This window comes from Stegodyphus dumicola, chromosome 3, assembly GCF_044657685.1.
Source record: "Stegodyphus dumicola isolate Sdum_Otavi_A_Nest chromosome 3, ASM4465768v1".
NCBI lineage: Eukaryota > Metazoa > Arthropoda > Arachnida > Araneae > Eresidae > Stegodyphus > Stegodyphus dumicola.
Genome location: NC_140770.1, coordinates 267,890,726 through 267,916,980, shown reverse-complemented (window position 1 = coordinate 267,916,980; position 26,255 = coordinate 267,890,726). Strand labels below are relative to the sequence as shown.

At 35.1% G+C, this 26,255-nt stretch overlaps 1 protein-coding gene across 3 annotated transcripts in view; it reads right to left on the bottom strand.

The window, feature by feature from the left end:
- The window catches only part of Dgk (diacyl glycerol kinase 1), a 911,622-nt gene that overhangs the window by 127,945 nt on the left and 757,422 nt on the right, over nucleotides 1-26,255 (bottom strand). For all 3 annotated transcript variants that reach the window (XM_085814117.1, XM_085814118.1, XM_085814119.1), the window contains one exon: nucleotides 21,990-22,039. In XM_085814117.1, coding sequence (XP_085670243.1) covers nucleotides 21,990-22,039 — 50 coding nt within the window. The remainder of the gene's footprint in view (nucleotides 1-21,989; nucleotides 22,040-26,255) is intronic.

Sequence of the window (26,255 nt, the reverse complement as noted above, 5' to 3'; positions counted from 1 at the left end):
CATGGCAAATAATTCTTTTATATTTCTGTGTAAACATGGCCGCCATGGCAAAAATAATTAGGCTTAGCCGCACTTAAAAAAATTTAAATTGTTGATAATTCTACGAATATTGCATACAGATTTACTAAAGACATAAAAACCTTAACCGGAAGATAAAAACAACACAATTCAATCATTTTAAAGCAAAAAATGTACAATTTAAAAAAAAATAAGAATAAAGAAACTGAGATCACTGAGTGGTGTAACAGAGTGGGTGTGTATGTACTTTTGGTGCGGCCGATTGTAACCAAAATATGAGGTGCACATCTACAAGTAATAGCAGTCCCATATATAAGATTTCAACGTTCTGAGGGTACTAGTTTTTGAATATGGGAGATACGTACGAACGCACAGACGCCAAGAAAAATTCTCTTCAGAATTCATTTTAAATCAGTTTTACAATTTATTGGGGAAAAAACGTCTTTTATTCTGCTCTTGCGAGCAGATGTCACGCAAAAACATCGTTAAATTGCATTCGATAACGGTCAAAATGGATATTTTCGTTGAAATATGATACCTGAAATTTTTCGGGCTTACAATTCTTACTTTTTACTTCGTACAAGGAAGTAAAAATTAACTAATGCAAAGATATGCGAAGAAACAAAATCACATGTCAAGCATAAAAGAGTGAAAGTTTTAGATTTTTGAGTTATTCAATTCGGAAAGAGAAAATACTTTTTTAAAAAACTTAACGTGGTACAACTGTTTTAAGTTTTTTAATGCAGTAAACCATTAGTTTTCGTAACAGGACAGACTCACATCCCGTAAATTCAAGATCCTCCAGTCCTTGAACGAATGACAAAACGAAACCAGTATTCTAAGAAAAAGAAGAACAAACGCATGTATCGTCCACTCTGCACTCCGTATTCTCAGAGGATGTAACCGGGGAATATATTCTTTAAAAAAATTCCTACCGGAGCGAAAAAAAAGGAAAAAAAAAAAAAAAAAAAAAAAAAAAAAGCCAAATAAAGCTCTATAACAATAATGAAGGAGACCGTAAGCTGAAGGACGCATAAGTCTCAATCAGCGAACGTGTAATCCTTCCACTTGGTCTGATGTAAGCCCGCCATTGATCTGCTGGGAATCGCATGAATGAAAGCTCCCACGCACGCTGGTAAGTCGCGAGGGGGCCATGCCTGAAATAAACTTAGGTTTACGAATGCGACAGCAGTGAGTTGTAGTTTCCACTTGGTTTATTAATATTCCCGTATATTTATGTCTGCCTCCGGGGCTTAGTACAAAAAGAAATAAGGTCGAATTAGATACCTCGCATGTGGGTTGCGATATGTTAAGCTTCAATTTGTTAAGATGCTTCCTTCTAAAATATAAATTTGGTACGCCTTTTTTTGTACATACATAGATGATTTTGGTGCAATTATATATGAAATTCTTTTATATTTCTGTGTAATGTAACGCGAAACAAATTTTGAAAAGCAAGCTACGACGGAAAAATAAGAATACAGGAACAAATGCATTTAACATTCAGTAAATGGGCTTCTCGGTAATTAGGAGAGATATTGCTAAGCTGAAAACGGTTCTAGCGTCTTATTCTGTCGCCAAATTTGGCGAGAAATCTTCAGTCAAAAGCCGCCAAGTTTGGCGACATTTGGGTCCGGTCCATGTATCACCGTAATATGTATTGAAATTGAATAAATGTAATCGACCACTGTGTTAGCTGTAACATTCATTCCAGACTCTTATTGCTTTTGAGTAATTTTTAGAAGCAGAAAGTACTAGAAATATCTCAGCGGCCGATTGAAACCTATAAAAGGCCGGAGAGAGAGCATCTGAGTTCAGTTGGTTAGTCATTGTTGTTGCGAGTTGTAGTTCCACGTGGTCTGCGATAAATCCGCGTTAGCTTTCTCTTTGGATCCGCTTTGTATTGATTTGTGTTTAACGATCTTAGGAGTGTAACTACTGATTACAATTTAGAATCCCATTTTATTACATATCTGTTACTAATACATATTACTTTTGTTTAAATTATCAAAGTATTTTTCAATTGAACAGTCAAATTTCCTTAATTTGTTCCCATTCATCTAAGTCATGTAATGATTAGTAAATTACTCTTTAAGAACGATGCACATCGTATGAAAGAAGACCAGTGCTATCGTAACGAATTAAATAAATTCTCTTGAGTGGGCTGTTCTGGTGCAACGGTAGCTATAAGATCCGTATTTCGATTCAGCCCATCCAGCTGGTAACTAGAAGACTCCTGCAAAAGTGAAGTTTTTTTCCCCGTTTTTCGCTTTGAAAAAATATATTAATTTATACGATAAGGTATTTTTTCCCTCTTTTCTGCATGCCTTCGTGGTGTAACGTTTAGAACACTCGGCACGTATTCGAGAAGTCTAGGTTGGTGTCGCGACGAGCATTGTTCATTTTTCATTTCTCCAGCATCAAAAACCCTAATGACTCTACAAAACAATGACATCCAAATTACAGTTTGTTGGAAAATAACTGGTCATCACACAGATTTGTTCGACTGAGAACTCTTCACGAGCTTGTTCTTGTGGTGTAGGTTTATTTTATATGATTACTAGCGAAAGTACCCTATGCCAATTAAGTTAGACTGAGAGTAATGCATCTAACAACAGATAGAACGATATCGTTGTAATCCTTCTCTAAAAACGATGCAAAAATACGATTGATAGTCATACAGTTTTCAGTCTGATGCGATATGGAACTCAGATAAAAAATTTCGATAGAAAAATAAGTTAATTCTCTTTTATTATATCAGCAACAATGGCACGAAGTTTTTAATGATTTTCGTCTTTCGAATCAAATGGTCGTAAAAGCTCACATGCTATCCAATATTTACCTGTATTAGATTTTAGTCGATTAAATATGGTAAAGCATGGATCATAATTGATCAGAAATCAATAACGCGAATAAACAAACACAGAAACCGACAGTCTTCTTTATATGTAGAGATTTTGTTAAACGTAAAACGTTTTTAAGAAAAAGTCTACGATTTGAAAGCGAGCAGTAGCAACATGTTACGAAATAAAACACTTTTATCTCCAACGCGGCCACTCGGAAAAATGTGAGCGAAAATGAGTCTTTTCAGAGTTTTTAATTAATATCTCGGCTGATTAAAGTCGTAAAAAGATGGAAACAGTCGAATAGGCTTCGCAAGAATTTTTGGAATAGGGAATAATGTATTTAAGGTTTGGCAATGCTATTTTTATTTCATTATAAAAGATAGAAATATTTTATTAACAAACTTCACGATTTAAAAGCGAGCATTGGAAACAGTTCTCGAAATAAAGCAAAATTTTATCTCCAGCGTGCAGGATTGTTGCCACTCGGAAAAAATGAGGGCGAAAATTAGCGTCTTCAGAGTTTTTAATTAATATCTCTGATTTAACAAATTTTTTTTTCAAAAAATTGGACGTCGTCGACCTTTCCCATGACCCAGAAAAGAATCGTAGAAAGTTTGGTGACGATGGCTACAGTAGTGACTGAGTTAATCGCGAACAAACAAACAGACAGACAAGAAGTCCATGCATGATAGGTCCGGTAATCTGACAAGCAATGACCAGGCCACCACGACCTATTCACCGCTGTGCAAAGTTACTTTGAGGGCTCAATCGTGTTATGTAGAGGATCCCCGTCATGCTGGTACCACATGGACCTACACCGGACCTATCATTTATGAACTCCTTCTGGAGTCACATGAAGAGTTTGGTGTACAAGACGCCCGTTCCTTCAGCTGAAGACCTCGTCGCTCGAATATCTGTAGCTGCAGGGAGGACGTGACATGCCAGGAATCTTCCAGAATCTAAGGAATTCCATGCAGCGCCACTTTCAGGCCTGCCAGACAACTTCTGGTCGTAATTTCGAACACCTGTTGTAGTACAAACTTTCAATAAAATGTTTTATGTCCCATTAATCTGTTGCTGTTTCTGTTTTTTTCTCTGTTTTTTTGCACCATTGCTCGCAACAAGAGCATTTGCGATCCTGCATTCCTATGTGATTCCGAATCGCCTCTGTAAGTTTGTCGGTCTAGTAGCGAATCACCCTGTATATATATATATATATATATATATATATATATATATATATAGTAAGTCATGTAAACGTACTAAGTAAATGATATAAATATTTCGCATTTTAAAATGAAATGATATATATCTATTGCCACGAACTGATAAAAATGAAAGCTTTACCCTGGCATAAAATTAATAAGTCAACTCAAAAAGAATGTCAGTTTGAAATAATCCAAAGCTAGTTTTTGTATTTCACTTAAAAAGAAAAAAAAAGTTTTCAGATTTTATAATTACGAGCAAAGGGGCATTATTTAACGTTTTGTGTGTTACCTTTATTGATTAAATATCATGTTCTTCGCACTTAAACTATGAAACTCAAATCGACAGCAATGTCACAAAATATTCAAAAAGAGCATATCTTTAGAATTTCCAATACACAGTCTCGCGGCTGAAGATAAGAAAAAATTTTTTTTCATACAGTGTTGTCAGTGTTCGCTTTGAAATTGTAGAGTTTGTTAGTCAAAAATTCGTTAAAGTTTTATAAAATATGAAATAGATAATAAATAAAATTTCAGATTTTAAATTTGGGCTTCTAGATGTCCATATACAAGTGGAGAACTACGTTATTCAAAATTCGATGCATCTAGGTACTATTGTTTTAATTTGAACTAACCTGATTTTATTGTTTAGATATTGCTTGAAGAGTTTGCTTTCACCGAATATCAATCTAGATAGGAATGCTCTAAGCACCTTCTATCGAAGTCATTGATTATTGCTTTTTCTAAAATTTTTTCTTAATTGTGATGAAAGCGAGTGTCATTTGAACGTTATTTGATATGCCACATGTGTAATGAGAGGGAAAAATCAGCGAATGCTTTCGTTGCATTTGATAGTAACACACCAGCATATCAAACGTTACTATTGTGTCAAGTGGGCAATTCAATTATGCCCAAACATGGTGAGTTTAATGCCTTGGAAGGTTGACTTCCTCTAAGCTTCCATCAGCTCATATTCACGTAATATTCCGATTCGGAAGCACAAATCATTTTAATCGGTTTCCATTACGCACGCTTAAAATTACGTAAACTTCATGAAATTTGCCATTCCGGCTGCCGTACACACTACTCTACCTGGGGAATAGTAGATCAGCATTTTCGACAAATTATTACTAAATACAATTGCAGTAGCTCTTACCAGTCCAACCGCAATCTCGACATTTCATTTAAACACGTAATACATAAGTTGCTTAGTCGAGGTTATAATGGATCTGATTATAACCAAGCAGGCTGTCACGTGATTATTTTATTGAGCCACGTAATACTTAAGTTTCTACAGACGTCTGATTACTAAGAGAGGTTAACATCACGTAGTGATCCTCGTTAAACTAGATTCATTCTTAATATGAAGTATATGATGCATTACTGAAGCAACTCCTAGAACTACGAATAACAAAAAAGTAACATTTCTAAATAAAGTAATGTTACAAATTCTGCACTCGAATAAGTAATTTTAGTAGAATTATAAGTAAAATTGCCTTATTTTTCTGTGTAATGTAGCGCGAGAGAAATGTTAAGAGAAAGCTATGCCGATAAAGTAAGAATACACACGTAAGTGCATTTAACATTGAGTTAATGGGTATCTCGGTAATTTGCCGAGATATCGCCAAGCTAACAATGGTTTTGGCGACTTATTTTTGTCGCCAAACTTAGCGACCGTTTGGTCGGGTCCTTGTATCATCGCAATATGTATTGAAATTGAATAAATATAATTGACCACTATGTTAGCTCTAACCGTAATTCCACACTCTTATTTTTTCCAGAAATTTCGGAAGCGGAAAGTACTAGAAATATCTAGGCCGGCCGGTTGAAAATTACAAAAGCGCGGAGAAAGAGCATCAGAGTTGAGACCCTCAGATTTCAAAAATTCGTGCGAAGCCATTTCGACTATTCTCAATTTAGCATGACTTTAATTAGCCGAGATGTTAAATAAAACTGTGAAAACGCTAATTTTTATCCTCATTTTTCCGAATGGCAACATTCTCATACACTGGCCATAAAATTCTGCTTTATTTCGAGAAGTGTTGTCACTGCTCGCTTTCAAATCGTATAGTTTGTTAACACAAAATTTCTAAGATTTACAAAATATGAAATAAAAATAGCATTGCCAAACATTAAATAAATTATTCCCGATTTGAAAAATTCTTGAAAAGCCATTTCGATAGTACTCATCTTCGTAGAACTTAAATCAACCGATATAGCAATTAAAAACTCTGAAAACACTAATTTTTGCTCTCATTTTTCGGAGTGGCAACAGTCTCGCGCGTTGGAGATAAAAATGCCTTATTTCGAAATGTGTTGCTACTGCTCGCTTTCAAATCGTAGAGTTTGTTACTCAAAAATTTTTAAGTTTTACAAAAGACAAAATAAAATAATATTTTACATTACACCCAAAGGGGCGATTTTTTTTAACGTTTCACACGTTACCTTTATTTATTAAATATCATGTTCTTCACCCTTAAACCATAAAATTCAGTTCAACAGCAATATTGCAAAATAATTTTAAAATGAGCATATCTTCAGAATTTCCGATACGAGTCTCGCTCGCTGGAGATAAAAATGTTCCCCCCTCCCGTACAGTGATGCCATTGCTTGCTCTGAAATCGTTTAGTTTTTTAATCAAAAATTCGTTGAAGTGTTACAAAATATGAAATCGATAATAAAACAAATTTCAAATTCAAATTAGGGCTTCCACATGCCCATATTCTATGGAAGATTACGTTATTCAAATTTTGATGGCTCTAGGTACCGTTGTTTTATCACAATGCGAGAAACATACATACATTTATGCAGATTCTTAATTCTTTAATTTCTTTAAATATAAGACAGGGCGATAATATTTGGTGGTAACAATTTGAAATGTGATTCGCCATTTATAGGTTTCAACGCAAAATGCCAAAACGAAATTTAATAGTCCTTCAGAGCAAATTGCCCCTTTGGACTAATAATTTTCTTTATGCATATTCTAAGTTTCTATATTTTTTCTTAATACATTTAATCCTACTAATAATCTGATTCTTCTTTAACTATCGAAGCAATGATAACACCAAAGGAATTTAATTTGACACATTTGGCAAAGCACATTATCTGACCTATGCTTTAAGATTAGTGCTGTTTTAGTACACCCAGTACATCTGATGAAGTTTGAAATTGTAAGATTAGGTTTGAGCTAGGTTATTCGAGAGCACGCGAAGGCTACCTGTCTAAGGGGAAGGAAACCGTAGAGGAACTTCTTAGGAAAACTGGCACAAATCCACGTCCCACTGTAGAGTCATTAGAATTTTTTTGGAAGCATGTGTCGTGAAAAATGAGCAAGGCCCTCGCCGGGACTCGAACCACGGACCCCCAAATAAACTCCCGAACCTGCAGGTATTAGATCATCACTATATGACCCGTCTGTATAAACATGCACACAGTTATGATTAAGGAGTAGAGATATCATTTCGAAGCATGAGACGTGAAATATGAGCAATGCCCTCGTCGGGACTCAAACCTGGACCTCTCGAATACACGCCGAGTGTGCTGACTATTACACCACGAAGGCATTCTAAAAAGGTGGGAGATATACCTTAGGCAGCCCATTCGCCAGGGTGTGAACTGAATTGAAGCTATTCGGAAAATTATAACAATATTATGCAGTTTTTATTTAAATGCAAAAGCCCCCATTAAACAGCCCTTAAACATGTGATACAGATTACATAAAGATGAAGGAGATTTTGGTCGTGTTATTTCATTCTAGATAATAATTTCTCTTAGATCGAATGAAATAATATCTTACCAGGCTCGGGGACAGTCTTTCCTTGAAATACACGAGGATAGGTATAAATATTGTTTCCCGCCATCCGGAAAAGAATGATCCAGATTGCGAGGAGACATAGGAGTAGGCAGACACCGATGTCTTCTCCTTGTCTTTCAAGGAATTGTTTCTCGTTCATTCTTAAGCGGACCATAATCTGAGGAAGTTATCGATCGTCCGAAATAAGGATTAGGATGTCGTCTTTTTGTTATTTATTAAAGGAGAAAACCGAGATTTCGGGAATCAGATGGACGATTGGGGGATGTGTTGTTAGGGTAATGATGGCATAGATCACGAGGCAAGAGGAGAAGAGGATAACGCTGAATGACCAACACAGCTGCCCATTTTAATTTTCTGAGACGGACAGGAGAAAAAGAGTAAGTCTGATAATGACAATAACAAAAAACACATCCTTAGAAGAAGAAAATAACTTAAAATAATATTTGAAAAGTGGTTTTTGTCCTTTAAGTGTTTCAGAACACTTCAACAATTTACCTCCACGATGCTCACAGAAAGTGCCGAATCTCTTTCATGAATACACAGATACAAATCATACATGCAGATGGTGTTCACATATATTTATAACAATTTTGCAAAGATTTATATATAAAGAAACTTAAAATTTTATTTTCTAATATCTTCGATCTGATAGCCCTTTCGTTGAGTTATCATATTACATCTTGATTCCCAAGATAAAAGTACTTTTATCAAAACATCATGGTTGATTTTACTCCACTCTTCCTTCACAATCGTCTAGAGTCCATCCAATGTTTTGGAATGCAGCTTATAAAGAGCTTGTTTAAAAAGTCCAGATGCACAGTAATCCAAAGGAGACACATTACAGAACTTGAGTGGGATGCATTTAAAAGGAATAGCTTCAATGCCGGTTTCATTTCTCATTTTTTACAAAAAATAGAGTAGATAGAGCAGTAGATACAAAGGTATGGCTTGGAGCTATATCCTGATGGAGCTTAGCAAAGTGTATTTCTCCCGCCTTCTTAACATGCCTTCGTGGTGTAGTGGCCAGCACGCTCGACGCGTATTCGAGAAGTCTGTGGTTCGAGTCCTGGCGGAGGTGTTGCTCATTTTTCATCACTCTTACTTTAAAAATAACCGAATTACTCTACAGTTACGCCCGAACTAAAAGGGTGGTGAATGATGATTCGCTACATCCAGGATTTGGCGAATGGGTTCCCTAGTCGTTCTATAAAAGGAGGAGTATATAAGGTATTTCTCCCGCCTTCTTAGCATTCCTTCATAGTGTGGTGGTCTGCGCGCTGGGCTCCGTGGTTCGATTCACGGCGTAGGCGTTGCTACTTTTTCATGCTTCCAAAAAATCCTAATGTTTCTTCAAGCGAACGGCCTAAAATTACCTACAGATATGAGCAGAAATTTCAGTTACTTCGAAGCGATGATTTCCTGCGCAGAAGACATTATGAAATATTTTTTTAAACTGTAAGTTTAAAAAAATATCTTCAAAATACCAGCACAACAAATTTACTGTACTTCAGTTTCGAACTGGTAACCAACAAAGACAACAATAACAATAAAAATAGTTAGTTCAGCTGGCAAATGGAAGAAAGAGCTGATTAATCAAAATTCAAGGGCAATTTGTGGTTATCTTTAAGGCCAACTGAAAATAATGCTTCTGATTATCTCTAACATTTTATAAAAAAGGTCTCATTAAAAAAGGTAACATTTGATAAAAACGACCTGCAACAAACATCAGTTACTAAACTAAAATCAAATGTAGTTAGATTAGCCTAACGGCTCACAGGATAAAGTAACGCGCAGGAAGGCTCTGGTTTGTAGAAAACCGGCGAGACAAACCTAATGGCTAGAAGCAATCAAAGCCACAGAATCAAATAACTATTTAGCCACGGTAACAACGTGGTCTCAAGTAGGCACAACACGCTGTAAAATCAACTTGCAAAACCTTCGCTCAAATACAACTTCTTTCTCCCTCAATCTGAATAAACACTCGCTGTCTCATTTACAACTGGAGTGTAAAGGACAGCGACCGAAAAGAACTTTAACTGAAAATTAACTATTAGTCAAAAATAGATAGATAAATCCTCCCACATTATTTAAGTATAAACAGAATTCTTCAATAAAGTACATTAACAGGAACATTTTTACCTGCCGCCCAACCGGTATAGTGGTTAGCGTCTCGTGTGGTTTGGTGGAAAAGGAGAGGGTGGGAGACCCTCGGACCCGTCCCTCCTCGGGGTGCTTTCCAACAAAATTGGGGGCGGAATTGAACCAAATTGCGCTGTTGCCAACGACAGGCGTAATATTACGCTTCTTGCCACGAGGAATTTCGTGATTTTGGGCTGACTACGTCAAACAAGTGAGCATAAACAACAATAACACATTTTTGCTTTTTGAAGAACGAAAATTTGGTTCAGACTCCTTTTGAATGGATTTCATCTATTTAAGCCAAGTTGAATTTGCTTATCTTTATTGTTTTTACGCTTATTATCAGAATCTGAGCCAGTCAGTCGACGCACAGTGTTCTTTTATTTACAAAATATCCATTTCCTTTCCTTTAGTGTGTGAGTGGACTATGAGAACTAACAGGATAATATGGAACCTGTAACGATCTGGGGTCTTAGATTTGGGTTTCCTGGATTAGGTATAAATACGAACGATATACTACGAAATGCTACTACGATAATACTACGAAAATATTACTGTGTCCTACTAATACTCCGATACTAATAATACTACGAAAATATTACTGTGTCCTACTAAATACTACTACGATAATACTACGAAAATATTACGATAATACTACGAAAATATTACTGTGTCCTCCTAAATATGCAAAAACATAAGCTTTTCCAGTATTGTTCGAATTCAGAAATTTGTAAAGCGCCAGTTGAATGAGATGAGAAATGTGGTATTCAAATTTTCTTAAGAAAACTTTGTTTCCATTGTTTGTAAGCAAGTATTGACTTTATAAAAAACGTGTTACGCTGCAAGTAAATATTTTTTTGTAAGAAAAAAACTTTTGTTCCACAGTTACGAGATTTCAATTCCATGTCGGTCACGTTCTTTTCAGATGAGCGCTCCCGGGAAATGTGATCAAGGTAATTTCATTTTCTCTTGGTTCTGTAGCAGGTTGCTGCCGCATTCACAGATGATCATGCCATATAAATAGTAACCGAATTCGATTGCCAATCAAAGGCGAGATTCCTTTTGCTCATACAAATGACTGTTGTACGGGTTTTAGGAAAGCACTGACCTAAACTTAGTATACCTTTATACATGGGGGCAATTCGGTTTGAATGCTCAAGATTTGCTGAAGTCCTCATATAAGCTGACGTATGTTTACTATACATCGATCCAATATTATAGCATGTTTATGCGTAAGAAGTAAGTTGAGAATACTAAATACTAACTGATAAAGGTGCGCCCAAATATGCTATATACATAGTAAAGGAAAATAAAAGCTCTGAAAGAATGATGCCAGACAAAACAAACCTAATAAGGTGGTAATAAAAAGGAAGCTAATGACTACACAAAACACAAATGAAATGATCAAAACAGTTTCATTATTACTATATACTGCTGTCTATTGTACCTAAAATTGACTGAAGAGATGTGAAACAGAATCTTAAAAAATGCACGCTTATACTTCCTTTGATATTGCTACGAATTTTGTACTTAGATAATTTTAATACAATTATAAGTAAAATTGGTGTATTTTTCTGTGTATGTAAGCGCGAGACAAATTTTAAGAGAAAGCTAAGGGGGAAAAGTAAGAACACGGGGCAAGTGCATTTAACATTGAGTTAATGGGTATCTCGGTTTACCGCAACATGTATTGAAATTGAATAAATGTAATTGACCAGTATGTTAGCCGGAACCGTAATTCCACCCTCGTATTGCTTTCCAGTAACTTCGAGAAGCAGAAAGTACTAGAAATATCCCGCGGCCGGTTGAAAACTATTTAAGGTCGAAGAGAGAGCATCTGTGTCAGTTGCCTAGATATTGTTGCTGCGAGTTGCTATAGTTTCGCATGAACTGAGATATATCCGATTAGCTTTCTCTTTAGATGCGCTTTGCATTGCGTTGTGTTTAACGTTGTTAGTAGTTTGAAGTGTAAGTACTGATTGCACTGTACGATACTGTGAGCACTTGTGCGAATAATTCTATGGAAAATTTTAGAGTTCTGAAGTATTTCTTTTGATAAAAATAAATTTTTATTGACCTATAATCAGACCTGTGTGCATTCAAACTATTACTAACCCGTACGCACGCAACAATATGCAGGTCAGTAACGAAGAATATTTAATTGATGAGGTTAAGCTAAGAAGTATTATAAGGTATTTCTTCCGTCTTCTTAGCATGCCTTCTTGGTGTTGTGGTTCTGCACCCTGGGCCAGTATTCCAGAAGTCGGTGGTTCGATTCTGGGAAAAGGCGTTCGCTATTTTTCATCTCTCTTACTTCCAAAAAATCCTAATGTCTCTACAGTGGCGTCGGAACTAAAAGGGTTGTGGATGATGATTCTCCACACCCAGGATTTGGCGATTCGGTCCCCTAAAAACCCCAGTCGCCCTTTAAAAGGGGGAGTATATAAGGTAATCAAAATCGTAAAAACAACCTTGTATTTAGCGTAAGTATATTGAAACAATCGATTTTGAGGGCAGCTAAAGGTCCCTCCTCATCAGGAGAAAGAAATATCTAGAAAGAAGAAAAATAAAGGGGGAAGGAGTCTCAGAAACACGCGGTCTTTATCAGCACTGCACGTGGTTATAACCGGATTTTAATCAGAGTTACACTGGCCGCCTACTTTTACTGAGCCAGGCTATCTGATCAAACATGTAACACAAAGGACAAGAAAAATTAGCGAAGTTAAAAATAGGGAGCGAGGGGCAAATGTACCTTCACGCTCAAAATCTGAACTTCGAATAATGGAAAGCAACCACTGAACGGATTTTTATACCCTCTGGTAGTACAAAACGCGAGGAGGTAACGCCATCTATCGGCAAAAATAACTGAATTAAGAGAGTAGAATTTTAAAGGCATTAGGAAGGACTGGATTGGACTTCAAATCATTAACTATACCTGCTAAATCTTTGTGAATATGAAAAGCCTCAAGAAAATCCAATTCACCTATGGAAGAAGCCTTTTGGATAATTTTTGCAGACCCAAAGTCAAAATTATGGCTAAATGTCCAACTATGATACGCTATTGAAGACTTGTTAATTTCGCCTTTTCTGACATAAGATTCATGTTCCTTGATACGAAACTTCAACGCTCTTTTTGTTTGGCCAATATATCTTAAACCACACTGACACGATATACTATAAATTCCCCAAGAATTCAAGACAGAAACGCAATCTTTTAGAATCGAAGGGTGAATTTTATTAATAGGGAGAAACCGACTTGAAAATTGAATTTCTGGAGAATCCGTGCAATTTTATAGCTAACAGAAGGATAAAATGGAAGCACGACAAGGTCATTAATATTAAATCCACTGTTAGAAATTCCTTCTGTCAGCAGACCGCCAGAACAGCCTGCTGGTACCAGTCAGAGCGCGATTACTAAAACGAAACCTTCGCAGATGGATAACACATGTCGGGTCGAATGGGAACCAGCTAACAGTTACCGAATTCCATCGTACTTTAAATAGTTCTACATTCTCACTGAGGTCGTATTTAAGTTTGAAACACATCGTAGTTTTAAAGTGCGCCACTTGCCATAAAATTTATATACACCTTTAGCGAGTATCGTGACGAGACAAAGCACATGGGAAAAATTAACATAAAACTAAATTCTATTAAAATTTAAATCACAAATGTCACAAGATGTACAATGGTTTGGTTTTGCTTATACAATTACGATAAAGCCTCAAGGGGGCTACCTGCCGAAGGTGAGGGATGCCATTGTGGAGGACTTTCTAAAGGAAATTCGTATACATGCTACGCAAAAGTAAAACACGAAAACGTCCATGCAGTCCAATCCGTTCGAGGGATTCGAATCTCGGATCGAACTACCAGTATTCAGCGACTTTACCGCTTCGCAGCTTGTGGGCTTAAGATACACAATGAATCGAATAGCATCAAATCAATGAATAACATAAGCAAGACCTTTTTTTGTGACTGTTTGCATTTCGGAGCAAAAAGACACTAACAGATTTTTATTTGAATTTATTTTTTGCAGTACATTATTCATAACTAACGCAGTTTCGAGGAAACGGCTTCAACAAAAATGGCGGAAAGAGAGACGATTAGATTTCTTATCAATTAAACCATGATTTTTTTCATATAAACAAAGGCTCGCTTACGAAAAAATTTGGATTGATTTGATCATTTAAATATGGCAAAGCATATGAGAAGCCATCTTCCTATGGGAAGGGATGCCTTCGAGGAGACTTTCTAAGGAAAACTGGCTCGTATACAAGCTACACATGGGGTTAGGTTAGGTAAGCTATTTGAATACGGCAAAGCCACGAGGGCTGTCTGCCTAAGAGATGGGACACGTTCGTAGAAGATGATTTCCTGAGAGAAACTGGCTCACGTATTCGCGTTACACATGGGGAAACCTACGAAACCAATCGCGCAGTTAGTCCATTGTCCCATTTGGGATGGAACACAAATTACCAGTATTCAGAGATCTTAACCACTCGGCTACTGTAGGCACCCTTTCAGATAAAGATAACCACGAGAAGGCCCATGCAGCCAGTTCCGCAGGTATTTGAACTCGGACCGAATCAACGGTGTTCAGTTACTTTATCACTCGCCCAGCCCACTGGTGAGTAGTAACTTTATAAGGGAAATTACGGAATTCAATTATGCAACCAGCCCGTTCACCTGGGATTGAAAACAAATTAAAATTCTAATGTTCAGCAATCTTGAACACTCGGCCACTGTCGGAACTAAAAGAAAAAAATATGAAATACAATCTGATAATCTAATAAAGAAGAATTTTAAGGATAACTATTCACTACAAAGAAATCATTACATGTCTGTTATGTTTGATAGCCGATTTAAAGAGTTCTTTTAGCTTCAGATTTCATTTTTTCAAAACGCAAAATCAACTCATCATTATTTGCAAACATTCCTTTTATCGTTATATCAGCTCTGGGATACTGAAATCTATGATGAGAATATAAATTAGAAGAACCCATTTTAAAAAATACAAAACGTACAGAAAGTCTTTCACTTTGGAAAACGGTCGGTCATTCCTGAAGAAATTAAAACAAAAAGATGAAAATCTTGATTGCTATTATCAGTATTATATGTGAAGCAAATTTTATAGATCAAGAAAAAAAAGAAAACTTTAAGTTTCAACATTTATCTTAAGAAAAGGTTCAAGAAAGTTTTTAATAAACTATAGCAACAACAAAAAGTTACAGCTAGTAACAGGTTTTAATTCAACTCTTAGATGGGATGCTTTGAGCAATTATGAATTGAAAGAATTCTTTTTTCCCTCTCAAATTCATCAATAATGATAACACCTCTAATTTTAATAATGTTATTCTTCCTACACGTGCTGATGTCTCAAAAGATTATCAATCTTAAAAAGCACTCAATTTCTTTTTACATGGATTTTTTAATACGCAATCGATTTTAAATGGTTTCGAGGGGGGGGAACCCATATCTTCACACTTGGTCTCTTTTGATCAAACATGGTTTAAATCCCACATTTTAAGAATCGCCATTGTATTTCATTTTGAAAAAAAAATGTTTCTGCTCAAGAAAAAATTCCTATAATTGCCATTTATAAAAAAAGTGACCATTTATGGGTCAACGCTCTCAAAGCGGTTTTAATTATAAACAATAAAGTATTCCGAAACTGTTCAGAAGGAGATAAATTTACTCCGTATTCCGTACTTCACAATTAAATTTACAGGTTGTTAGCAGATGTATAAGGTATTTCTCCCGCCTTCTTAGCATGCCTTCGTAGTGTGGTGGTCAGCACGCTCGATGCGTATTCGAAAGGTATGTGGTTCTAGTCCCGGGGAGGGCATAGCTCATTTTTCACGACTCTTGCTTCGAACAGATGTCTCTACAGATGAACATAAATTTTTTCCTTCCAACATCATCAGCGCTAGTATCGAAAAAACACGTTTATAATTTTTTTTTCCTTTTTGCTTATTATGTGCTCTCCGCCCTTAGGCACTACACGGAAAGGGAGGGATGCCCAGTGGAAATGTTTTTAGGGAAAACTGGCTCGTATCCACGTTAAACATGGGGAAAACCACGAAAACACCCGCGCCGGGACTCGAACCTAGGGCGGAACTACCAGTGTTCAGTGGCTTTTACCTCTCGACCGCTGGTTGGCCCTTGTCAGTGAAAAACTTTTCAATACAGTCTGGCCGCCCAGACGGTATAGTGGTTAGGGAAGCCTGACCCGCAGCACTGAAGGTCACGGGCTCGAATACCGGAGAAGGTATGAAGGTAAAATTGTCTGTCCTTTAACGGGAGATAACAGTGGCCGCCTATTAGGCGCCTGCGCAATAAAACGGCCACTACTTCTGGCCTTAGGAGTGGCTAATGCCGTTATAGGCCACTGGAAAAAAAAAGAGGAAGTCTGAAATTTCCATCGGAACAGAAAACTCGTTATTCATGGCGCCAGTTTCGAAGTGAATGACCAAGAATAAGCATCAAAAGGATCCCGAAAAGTTAGCAGTACCAATGGTAGTAGTTATCAACTTCGTGAGCTAATTCCTGAAACTAATCTACCCAACTTATTGGTTTTTGAGTCTTTCCTTGCAAAGGCGGTTTATAGGAGTATAAAACTTTGAAGAAGGAATACCGAAAAACAAATTTATAAAGAATTTTTCTCCTTCTGAAGTAATGATAAGTCATTCCAACAATTTTTTCGGATAAAAATGACGAATTCTTCAGGCAAACCAATATGAAACCCCTTTGGACTTTTAAAAAGTAAGATAAATAAAGTTAAGCAAGAAAATGACATAGTAATAATAATAATACTATCAAAATATCATCAGCCTGAAGGAAAATATATTAAATATATGTTCCATGAAAATGTCTAAAAGAAAACGATATTCTAGAAAACAATTTTCAGTTTTATGTATCATATAAGACTAAAACATTGACAGCTGTGTTACCTGAATCAAATTAATATTTCGTTCAAAATTTTCAGTTTTGTTTATTTAAATCAAAATTCGCACATTTTACAGTTTTTAGACCAAAAGGCACTAGCCCAGAAGGGCTATTAATTTTGTTTTGGCATTTCGTGGCGTTTCACTATAAACGGGGTTTCACTTTTCAAATTGTTGCTAATAAATATTAGCACCCTGCAGTCGCAAGGATGAAAGTTTAACGTGTCCAGAAATCAAAGAACAGTAAACTTTACATTTTTAAACATAAACCTTTTTAGAAAAAATCCCGTTGAAAAGGTGTTAAGCTCACTTTGTTAAATAAATTCGTATTTAATCGATTTATTGAAACACGAAATTTATTTTAAGTTCGTAAAATAGCTAAGTGCCTACGTTTCATGATTTTAGGGTGGTTAGTTATTGCAGAAGCGAAGAGGACAATAAAAGTGTTTCGAGACTAATTGCATTTCTGGTTTAATAATTTTAGAAAAAAGAGCTTAAAGAGAAATATTACATCAAGGATTGTTTTCGTTTTCGTTTTAAGAAGTTACACGCGATTGTGAACATAACACCCATTTTGCATCATTCTTTTCAATACGATCGATGTCTTCCCTTTGTTACCAATGTTTGGAGTAACAGAAAGATAAATGTAATTTATCGCCGATTTTCTGCAGTGGTAACATCAGATTACATAAACTTTTCTATACAAAAGTCATCCCCAATATATCCGACTGCAGCAAAAATAAATAAATTATTTCTACATTGATTCTAATTGATTTCATGCTTCTGGAATTTGATTTATACCTGAACAATGAGAATTTATTTTATAAATAGAAGCATATTTGCTTCTATCTTTCTAGTAAAACCTATGATCATAAACGGTCCTTTGTATTATATTTTGATTAATTGGAACACCGTAATAAAGATTATTTTACGAAAAAATAATTACCTGAAGCTCAGTAGAAACTTTCAAACCAATAGTAAAAAAAAAAAAAAAAAAAAAAAAAAAAAAAAAAAAAAAACTTTTTAAAAAATTTATGCAGCCAGCAAAAGTTATTATAATAAAAATTCTGCTATGAAAGCCACATGATTTCCTTGTACGGCCTATTAAATTATACACTTTTTTGCTGCACTTCATTTAAACGTACTTCCTAGAATTGTTCTTAGCTTACCGATTCTCCAAGGAAAATTGAAAATGACATAAAAAACTGCAGATTTTGAAATTAAATATCGCGGCCAATTTTCATCTTACGAAAGTCAAACTCCTTACAATTTTATTTTTTCATTAAAGATTATAAAATTAATTATTAAGTTAGGATTTGCAATTTTCTCATTGAGCTGAAGTTTCGATATTTATTGTTTGGGGTTGAAAACTATCTGCGCCATCAACGTTATGTAGCGCTATGGTCTCAAACTGGTGGCAACATAAGCAATTTTAAGTGGTTCGCTGATACATTCTCTAATACATTTCTCTTATGTTTATTAGAATTATTATGACATTAATTACGTTGGGAATAATTCGAAGAAAGTCCAATTTTCCACTATTTTCATTGCTATTAAAACACGCAAAGAATTCTGCGAATGGAGAATTAATTAATTTAGACCTGTGATATAAATCTTACTCAAAGATCAGAAGATACAAATTTGATTAACCTTTTTACTTCCTTGTACGAAGCAAAGGATGTATTATAATCGCGAAAAATTTTAAGCATCAGATTGCAACGAAAATATCCATTTTGACCACTATCGAATGCAATTTAACGACGTATTTTAATGACGTTTAATAAAATCTGTATGTAAAGGACTCTCTTTCCCAACACAGACTGTAAAATGCATTTAAAATGGATTCATATAAAATTGAAATTTATTCGTGACGTCTCTGCGTACGTATCTATGTATGTATCTCGCATAAATCAAAAACTAATCGCCTCAGAAAGTTGAAATTTTGTATGTGGGACTGTTTTAATAGGCAGTTAGCAGTGCATTATATTTCTCATTTGTACATCGTACCCTTTTGGTTGCAATCGGGCGCACCAAAAGTATATAAATACTATTCATATATATATTCATATATATATAAAATTCATATATAAATATTCATATGTATTAAATTCATATATATATATATATGCCTTAAAATTTTGTAAATTTTGGATTAATAGCTTTTTTAGTTATTTATTTTAATTGCACATTTGCCTAACTAAGCTTTCTTGTAAAGATTTTTCTTGTTAATTAATAATCTTTACATTTACAATTTAAATTACTGCGCGTCGGGAAAAGAAGCGATATGAATGAGACTTACTAAAATTTTTTAGATTATTAAGTTGGATTATTCTATTAGTGGAAATTACGTTTATAGTCTCAATTATTATCGTTTGACGAAATGCGCTATAGGTATTAATTTAGTTCGAGTTTTGAGCTGCTTTTCCCTTGATAAATCCGGCTCAAACCTCGAGTTGAGCTTTTTACCATATATTGCAATTTTCTGTGCGTATTTATTGTGTATTTGAAATTAATTTAATTTTTACAAGAAGTCTTTTCAAAATTGTTTGTGCGTTAAAATCTCTTAATTTTTTCTCAACCTTTTTGATTTTGAAGTCATCTCGATTTGGAATTTTTGCATTTAGTTTTTACGAGATAGCTTTTACTACTTTAATATTGTTTCTAGTTGTTACATGATTTTACATTTTTGCTAATAAACTATGGTGTCAAATGTATTTTTTAGCATTAGCTCTTTAACATTCCTCTTACTTATAAAATTATAAAAATTTTGCTGCTCAATGAGCAAAATTCTTGACTACTAAGGTTTCTCTAATTCATGTTGTTTTGCTACTTTCGTATTCATATATATTCATATATTCAAATATATACACCCACTTTGTAACTCGGCTCGGTGAGGTCAGTTTTTTATTCTTCTATGTTGGTAAATTGTGAATTTTTGCTTTAAAAGTAATTGAATTATGTTGTTCTTATGTAGCGGTTAATTTAATTAAGGGTTTTATGCCTTTAGTTAACCTGCACGAAATAGTTGTTACATTATTACCAATTTAAAAGTTGTTTAATTCGGATAAAGCCTGACAGAACAGCCATTTGTTTACATTTGAAACTTAGTAGAATAGTACATTAAGTCAATTTCTGTACCTTCAGTATTTTTTTTTGCCGAGTGGGACCAAAAGTAAGCGTCCAGTTTTGTGCACCAAAAAATCTGCCTTCTCGCGCGCTGGCCAAATTGCGGGGTTTTGGATAGAAACTGTAAGTTTTATCGCAAAAAGAGCTTTTTTAACTGTTTTAATTGTTATCTGGCGTTTTCTGTGTTTTTATATTTTTGAATTTTTAACTATGTTTTGAGTTTTATGTATTTTTGCCTTGCTGCGAAGTGAAAATTTAATTAATTGAATGAAAAATATATTTCTGATGAAATTTTGAGGAAATAAATTTAATTGAAATTCAGCAAAAATATGTATAATTTAGTAGGCCGGACAAGGAAGTCCTATGGTGCCCACATCAGATTACTTTTCTTTCGTCAGGAAAATTTTAAATTAGAATTTTTGAATAAGAAAATCACTTTGTTTAAACAACAGTTTTTCCGCAGTTAAAAATAAAACTGACAGAAACTGACTTAAATCACTATTATACCAAGTTTCAAATGTAAACAAATGGCTGCTCCGCCAGGCTTACTCCCCCATTAATCAACTTTTAAACTGTTGGTAATTCTACAACTACTGCATGCAGATTAACTAAGTGCATAAAAACCTTAACCGGAATATAAGAACAACATAATTCAATAATGTTTAGCAATAAGCAAAAAATGCAGAATTTACCGACATAGAAGAATGAAAAACTGAAATCACCGACCCGAGTTACAGAGTGAGTGTGTATATATATATATTATATATATATAAACATATATTACGGTTAAACATCGAAATCTGGAGAATGTCGACTTTCACAGGTGAATGTCAACTTTCACATCGTCGCTTGGTGTATGTCCGAGATGTTTTCCAAATACTCTTATTTCTGACTTACACCGGTCAATGTCGACATTCACCATGTACCAATGGTGAATGTTGAACATATAAGAATATTATATTTTCTTCTCCGTAATTCAGTCGCGAAAAAACGCACTTGAGATTTAAAATAAGAACTTAATACACACAGTATATTCAAAATGAGAAAGGAAAATAATAGAAGTTAAGAAGTTACTTAATTATACAGTACGTTCTAAATGAGAAAATAAAATAATAGTGATAAAAAAACTTACTAAATTCTGTGATTCAAATCTTATTTAGTGCAACAACCTAAACTATTATGACACTTTATGACCTCTCTTTTCGACCTACAGCAGAGCATATATGTGATTGTCGACATACACCGGTGAGGGTCCGGATGTACAAGAATGTAATGCCATATTCGATCTTTCACCGACGTATTTGGTGAATGTTGACATTCTCCAGTCGATATTCTCCGATTTCGGTCTTTCATGGTAACATATGTATATAGTATTTATATACTTTTGGTGCGGCCGATTGTAACCAAAAGGGTATGATGCACAAATGCGAAATATGATGCACAGCTACACATTAAATCAGTCTGACATACAAAATTTCAACGTTCTGAAGCTACTCGTTTTTTGAATTATGCGAGATACATATATACATACATATGTACAGACGCCACAAAAAATTTAAAGTTTAAAAAAGACCATCTACAGGTACAGGGCATCTGCCATTTGTGATAAACACAGTTCCCAACCATTTTCTCCAAGAATACAAACTTTATTGAAATCGAAAAGCCATGATGTGCTATAGCTGAAATTTCTAGTATAATAAATTTCTAGTATATACAAATAAAGAAGTAAAGCAGTTTATAATTATTTGCATACAGGTATATACTTTTTTCTGCGTGCATAAAAGAAAAATTAACAATTAAAAGAATAAGAATAGGTTATCATTATTTATTCTCAAATTCTGTTTCTTTTGGAAAGTTTTCATAATTTTTTAATTTTTAGCAAGATAAAGATTCTACTTACGTTGTTGTCTAGGTAACCATTTCCATCTGTATCATACAGGCGAAAAGTAACTGAAAAATAAAGCGAAAATAAATAAGGTGAATTTAACAATGAAATATCAAGCAATAGAAGATTCGCCCTCAATACATTTTCATTACAGTTAAATTAACATAGCACACCAGTAATGACCAGAAGTTATGTAGTAATTATTTTCTAGATCGATGATGGAAGTCGAAACGAGTATTTATAGAGACATAATGTTAACCCTCTGAGCGGCACAGGATTTTAGATTCGTCATGAAGACCGGTATTTAAACAGTTATTAATTGAGCTCGTATAATTACTTATTTTAGTCTGTATTTTCATAAACGTACATTCATTAAGATGATATTTACATTCATAAAGAAAGTAAGAAAGGCAACGTTTGTGCTTCAGGTTAGGATAACTGACAGGGTATGTTATTGTTTTATCACGTTAATTCTTGTACTGATAGAGAGAAAAAGTTGTTACATTACATTAAATTTAAGTCACGACGTCATACGTATACGCATAAACCGGAAGTGTCCAAAGTTTGTGTATTCCGGTTTGGAAACAAAAAAACTTTTTTCGAATTGGTTGTCGCTTTTTAAAGAATGAACTGACTTCATTGATACTGAAATGTTTTTAAACATATTTTTTTTTTCAGGTGTACATAGAACTCATAAATTTTGCTTTGGTCGCAGCTAGCAACTTTATATACAGCACAGTAATTTGATATTTCATTTTATTTTCCCTTTTCCAGTACACTTATAAGGTATTTCTCCCGCCTTCTTGGCATGACATCGTGGTGTGGTGGTCTGCACGCTGGGCGCGTATCCAGAGGTCCGCGGTGCGATTCCCGGCGAAGGCGTTGCTAATTTTTCATCTTGTCTGCTTCTCCCCCCCAAAAATTCTAATATCTCTACACACTGACCATATAAATATTGCTTTCGACGTAGACCGCTCATCTGGAGGGCTTGCCTGCTAGTTACAACTAAATATTGTGCGTAATTTACATCAATATTGCAAAAAAGATATGTTCTTTTTCCGATCAAAGAATGTATGAAGGCTGTAAAAAATTCAGTGCTAAAGTCTGGACTAACTGCATGGGTTTGCCTACCCTTAGAGGTACTTCAGTCTTTACAGGTGACAGGTGAAAGCGGGCCGGACACCCGGACGGCCTTTTTGGCTACTCGGGAAATGCCCGGACTCGCAACTATCTAGAGCAATACACGCTGACTTCCCACGAGGGCCATAGAAGGCCTATAGCTTAATTACTTTTATTCAATGGCGGACACCTGTCTATTCTGATTGGCCACTCCTAAGGTCAAAGGTGGTGGCCAATTGTTGTGAAGCATCTAATAGGCGGCCACTGTTGCCTCCTAAAACGGATAGCTACAACGATTCTTTCTCCGGGATTCGAACAGGGCTAAATAGAACTTATCTCTCTTCTAAGTCCTGGATTCGAATCCCGGCCCTTCGGTGCCGTGGTAGGCTCCACTTACCACTATACCGTCTGGGTAGCCTTTAACTGAATTTTTACGGGGTCATTGAAATATTTTACTTATTTATTTCGTGGTTGTTCCCATCGGCTGATGTTGACCTTAGCTTCGAAGCCACTAATTATGTAAGTTAGACTCTGATTATCATTCAGGCCCATAAAGATCTAGGCTTTAGAAATATTTTATTGTTACTCATAATTCAGTTTTTCTTCAGAAAAGCCCGGACAGAAATTCGATAATCAGAATTCCAGCCGTGATCTAATTTAAAATATTAAGAAATAAATCATCATGGTTACATTGAGGAAAAGGTGAATTTTTCTTGTCTCCATACGACATTTTTAACTTTCGTTACAAAATAAACGAAGCACAGATTAAATCTCCGAAGAATTTCTCCTTGAACTCAAAGAATGGCGAACCACCGGCAAGTTAAATGCTTGCCAGGAAATTCAATTATCAGCGGAGGCCAGTGAATTGGCCAAGATCCTGTCAGTTCATTTAATTACTTTGTTTAATTGACTTTCGCTGAGATAGCTCGTGAGGGTAGGGGGAAAAAGAAATTCTAAATTTCGTTTCTAGCGGAAAATTTTTCTCTTAATAAAACTACTTGCAATATGCATGGCAGGCAAGGAACCAAATTGAAAACTGAAATTAAGCTTCTCGTTTTGATAGCTTTGTAAGAAATCTGATGTCGATACTACATGACTTCCTTGTACGGCCTATAATTACGGCCTTGTTCGGACTTAAATTATACACTTTTTTTGCTGCATTTCCTTCAAACTTATTTCCGGAGTTTCATTAGAGATATATTTCTCATACGATTAATTCAATTCTCCCTTCGCGGCAAGGCAAAAATACAGAAAAGCATAAAACACCAAATACAGTTAAACACAATTTAAAAAAATATTTCTACATTAAAATTAAGAGTTTTTATGCGAAAAACAAGCACTTGGGCCAGCTGGCAAGAAGACATTTTTCGGTGCACAAAACTGAAAGTTTACTTTTGGTCTACTACTCGGCCAGAAGACGCTAAAGTTGGTGCAAAAACTGACGTAATTCACTACTCTACTAAAAGTTTCATATGTAAGCAAATGGCTGCTTCGTTACGCTTAGTAGCACTTAAACAACTTTTAAATTGTTGTTAATTCACAACAATTGCATGTAGAATAACTAAAGGCGCAAAACCTTAACCGAAACTTAAGAACAATATACTCCAATCACTTCTAGAGCGAAAAATGCGCAATATACCAACATATAAGAATAAAAAAAAATGAGCTTACCCAGCTGGGTAACAGAGTGGATATACATACATATATATTTATATACACTTTTGTTGCGGTCGATTGCAGCCAAAAAGGGAGGTGCACAACTACATGTCATAACAGACCAAAATATAAAATTTCAACGCTCTGAGGCTACTCATGTTTGAGTGTATTTAATTATGGCAAAGCACACTAGGGCTATCTGCCTACGGGAAGGGATGCCTTCGTGGAGGACTTTCTAAGGGAAACTGGCTCGTATACACGTTACACATGGGGAAAACCACGAAAACGCCCATGCAGCCAGCCCGTTCGCGGGATTTGAACCTCGGACCGAACTACCAGTGTTCAGCGACTTTCCCGCTCGGCCGCTGGTGGGCTACAGACGTCACGAAAAATTCTTTTCTGAATCCATTTTAAATCCATTTTACAATCCGTTTTGGAAAAAAAGAGTCTTTTATTCTGTCCGTACGTACAAATGTCGCGCAAGAACATCGTTGTAATGGTTTCGAGAGTGTCTGAAATGGATATTTTTGTGGAAATATGATACCCGAAAATTTTTCACGATTAAAAAACTTCCTTTACTTAGTGCACGTAAGTAAAAAAGATTTAGCTCTGCGAATAATGTTTCGTAAGATTAAGAAATAATTTTTATTTCCTTTACTAAGAGCTGAACATGATTTCAACAAAATATCTAAATAAATAAATAATAAAAAAAATATGAAAGCTTTCAGATTTTACATTACGCCCAAAAGGGCAGATTTTTTAAGTTTTTGTGTGTTACTTTTATTTATTAAATATCACGCTCTTCGCATTTAAACCATAAACTTCAGTTCAACAGCAATATCGCAAAATAGTTTTAAAATGAGCATACCTTTAAAATTTCCGATACACAGTTTTGCGCGCTGGTGATATTTTTTTGTTCCGTACAGTTTTGCTCTTCCTCGCTTTGAAATCGTTGAGTTTCTTTAATCAAAAATTCTTTAATGTCTGCAAAATCTGAAATCGATAATAAAACAAATTCCAAATCCCAAATTGGGCTTCCAGATGCCCATACTCGCTAGAAGATTACGTTATTCAAAAATGGATGGCTCTAGGTACCGTTGTTTTATCACAGTGTGAGAAACATACATACATTTATGTAGATTCTTCATTTTTTAATTTCTTTAAATATAACACAGGACGATAATATTTGGTGGCAACAATTTGAAAAGTGAATTGACGCAAAATGCCAAAACGAAATTAATAGCCCTTTTGAGCTAACGCTCTTCGGGCTAAAAGATAAGAAAATGCAATTAAAAGAAAACAAAAGATATTTTTTAATGATTCCCTAAAATACGAAATTATTAAAAGAATTTAGTTTAAAAATTGATCAAAAATCCTTTCTCCAGATATCCTATATATTTATACGATTACAATACTTTAATACCTAGTATCATGATGACATTTCAGGTATCAAAGTTTCATTTATTAAAGTTAGCACTTAATCAAGTTAAGCTTATGTAAGTTAGT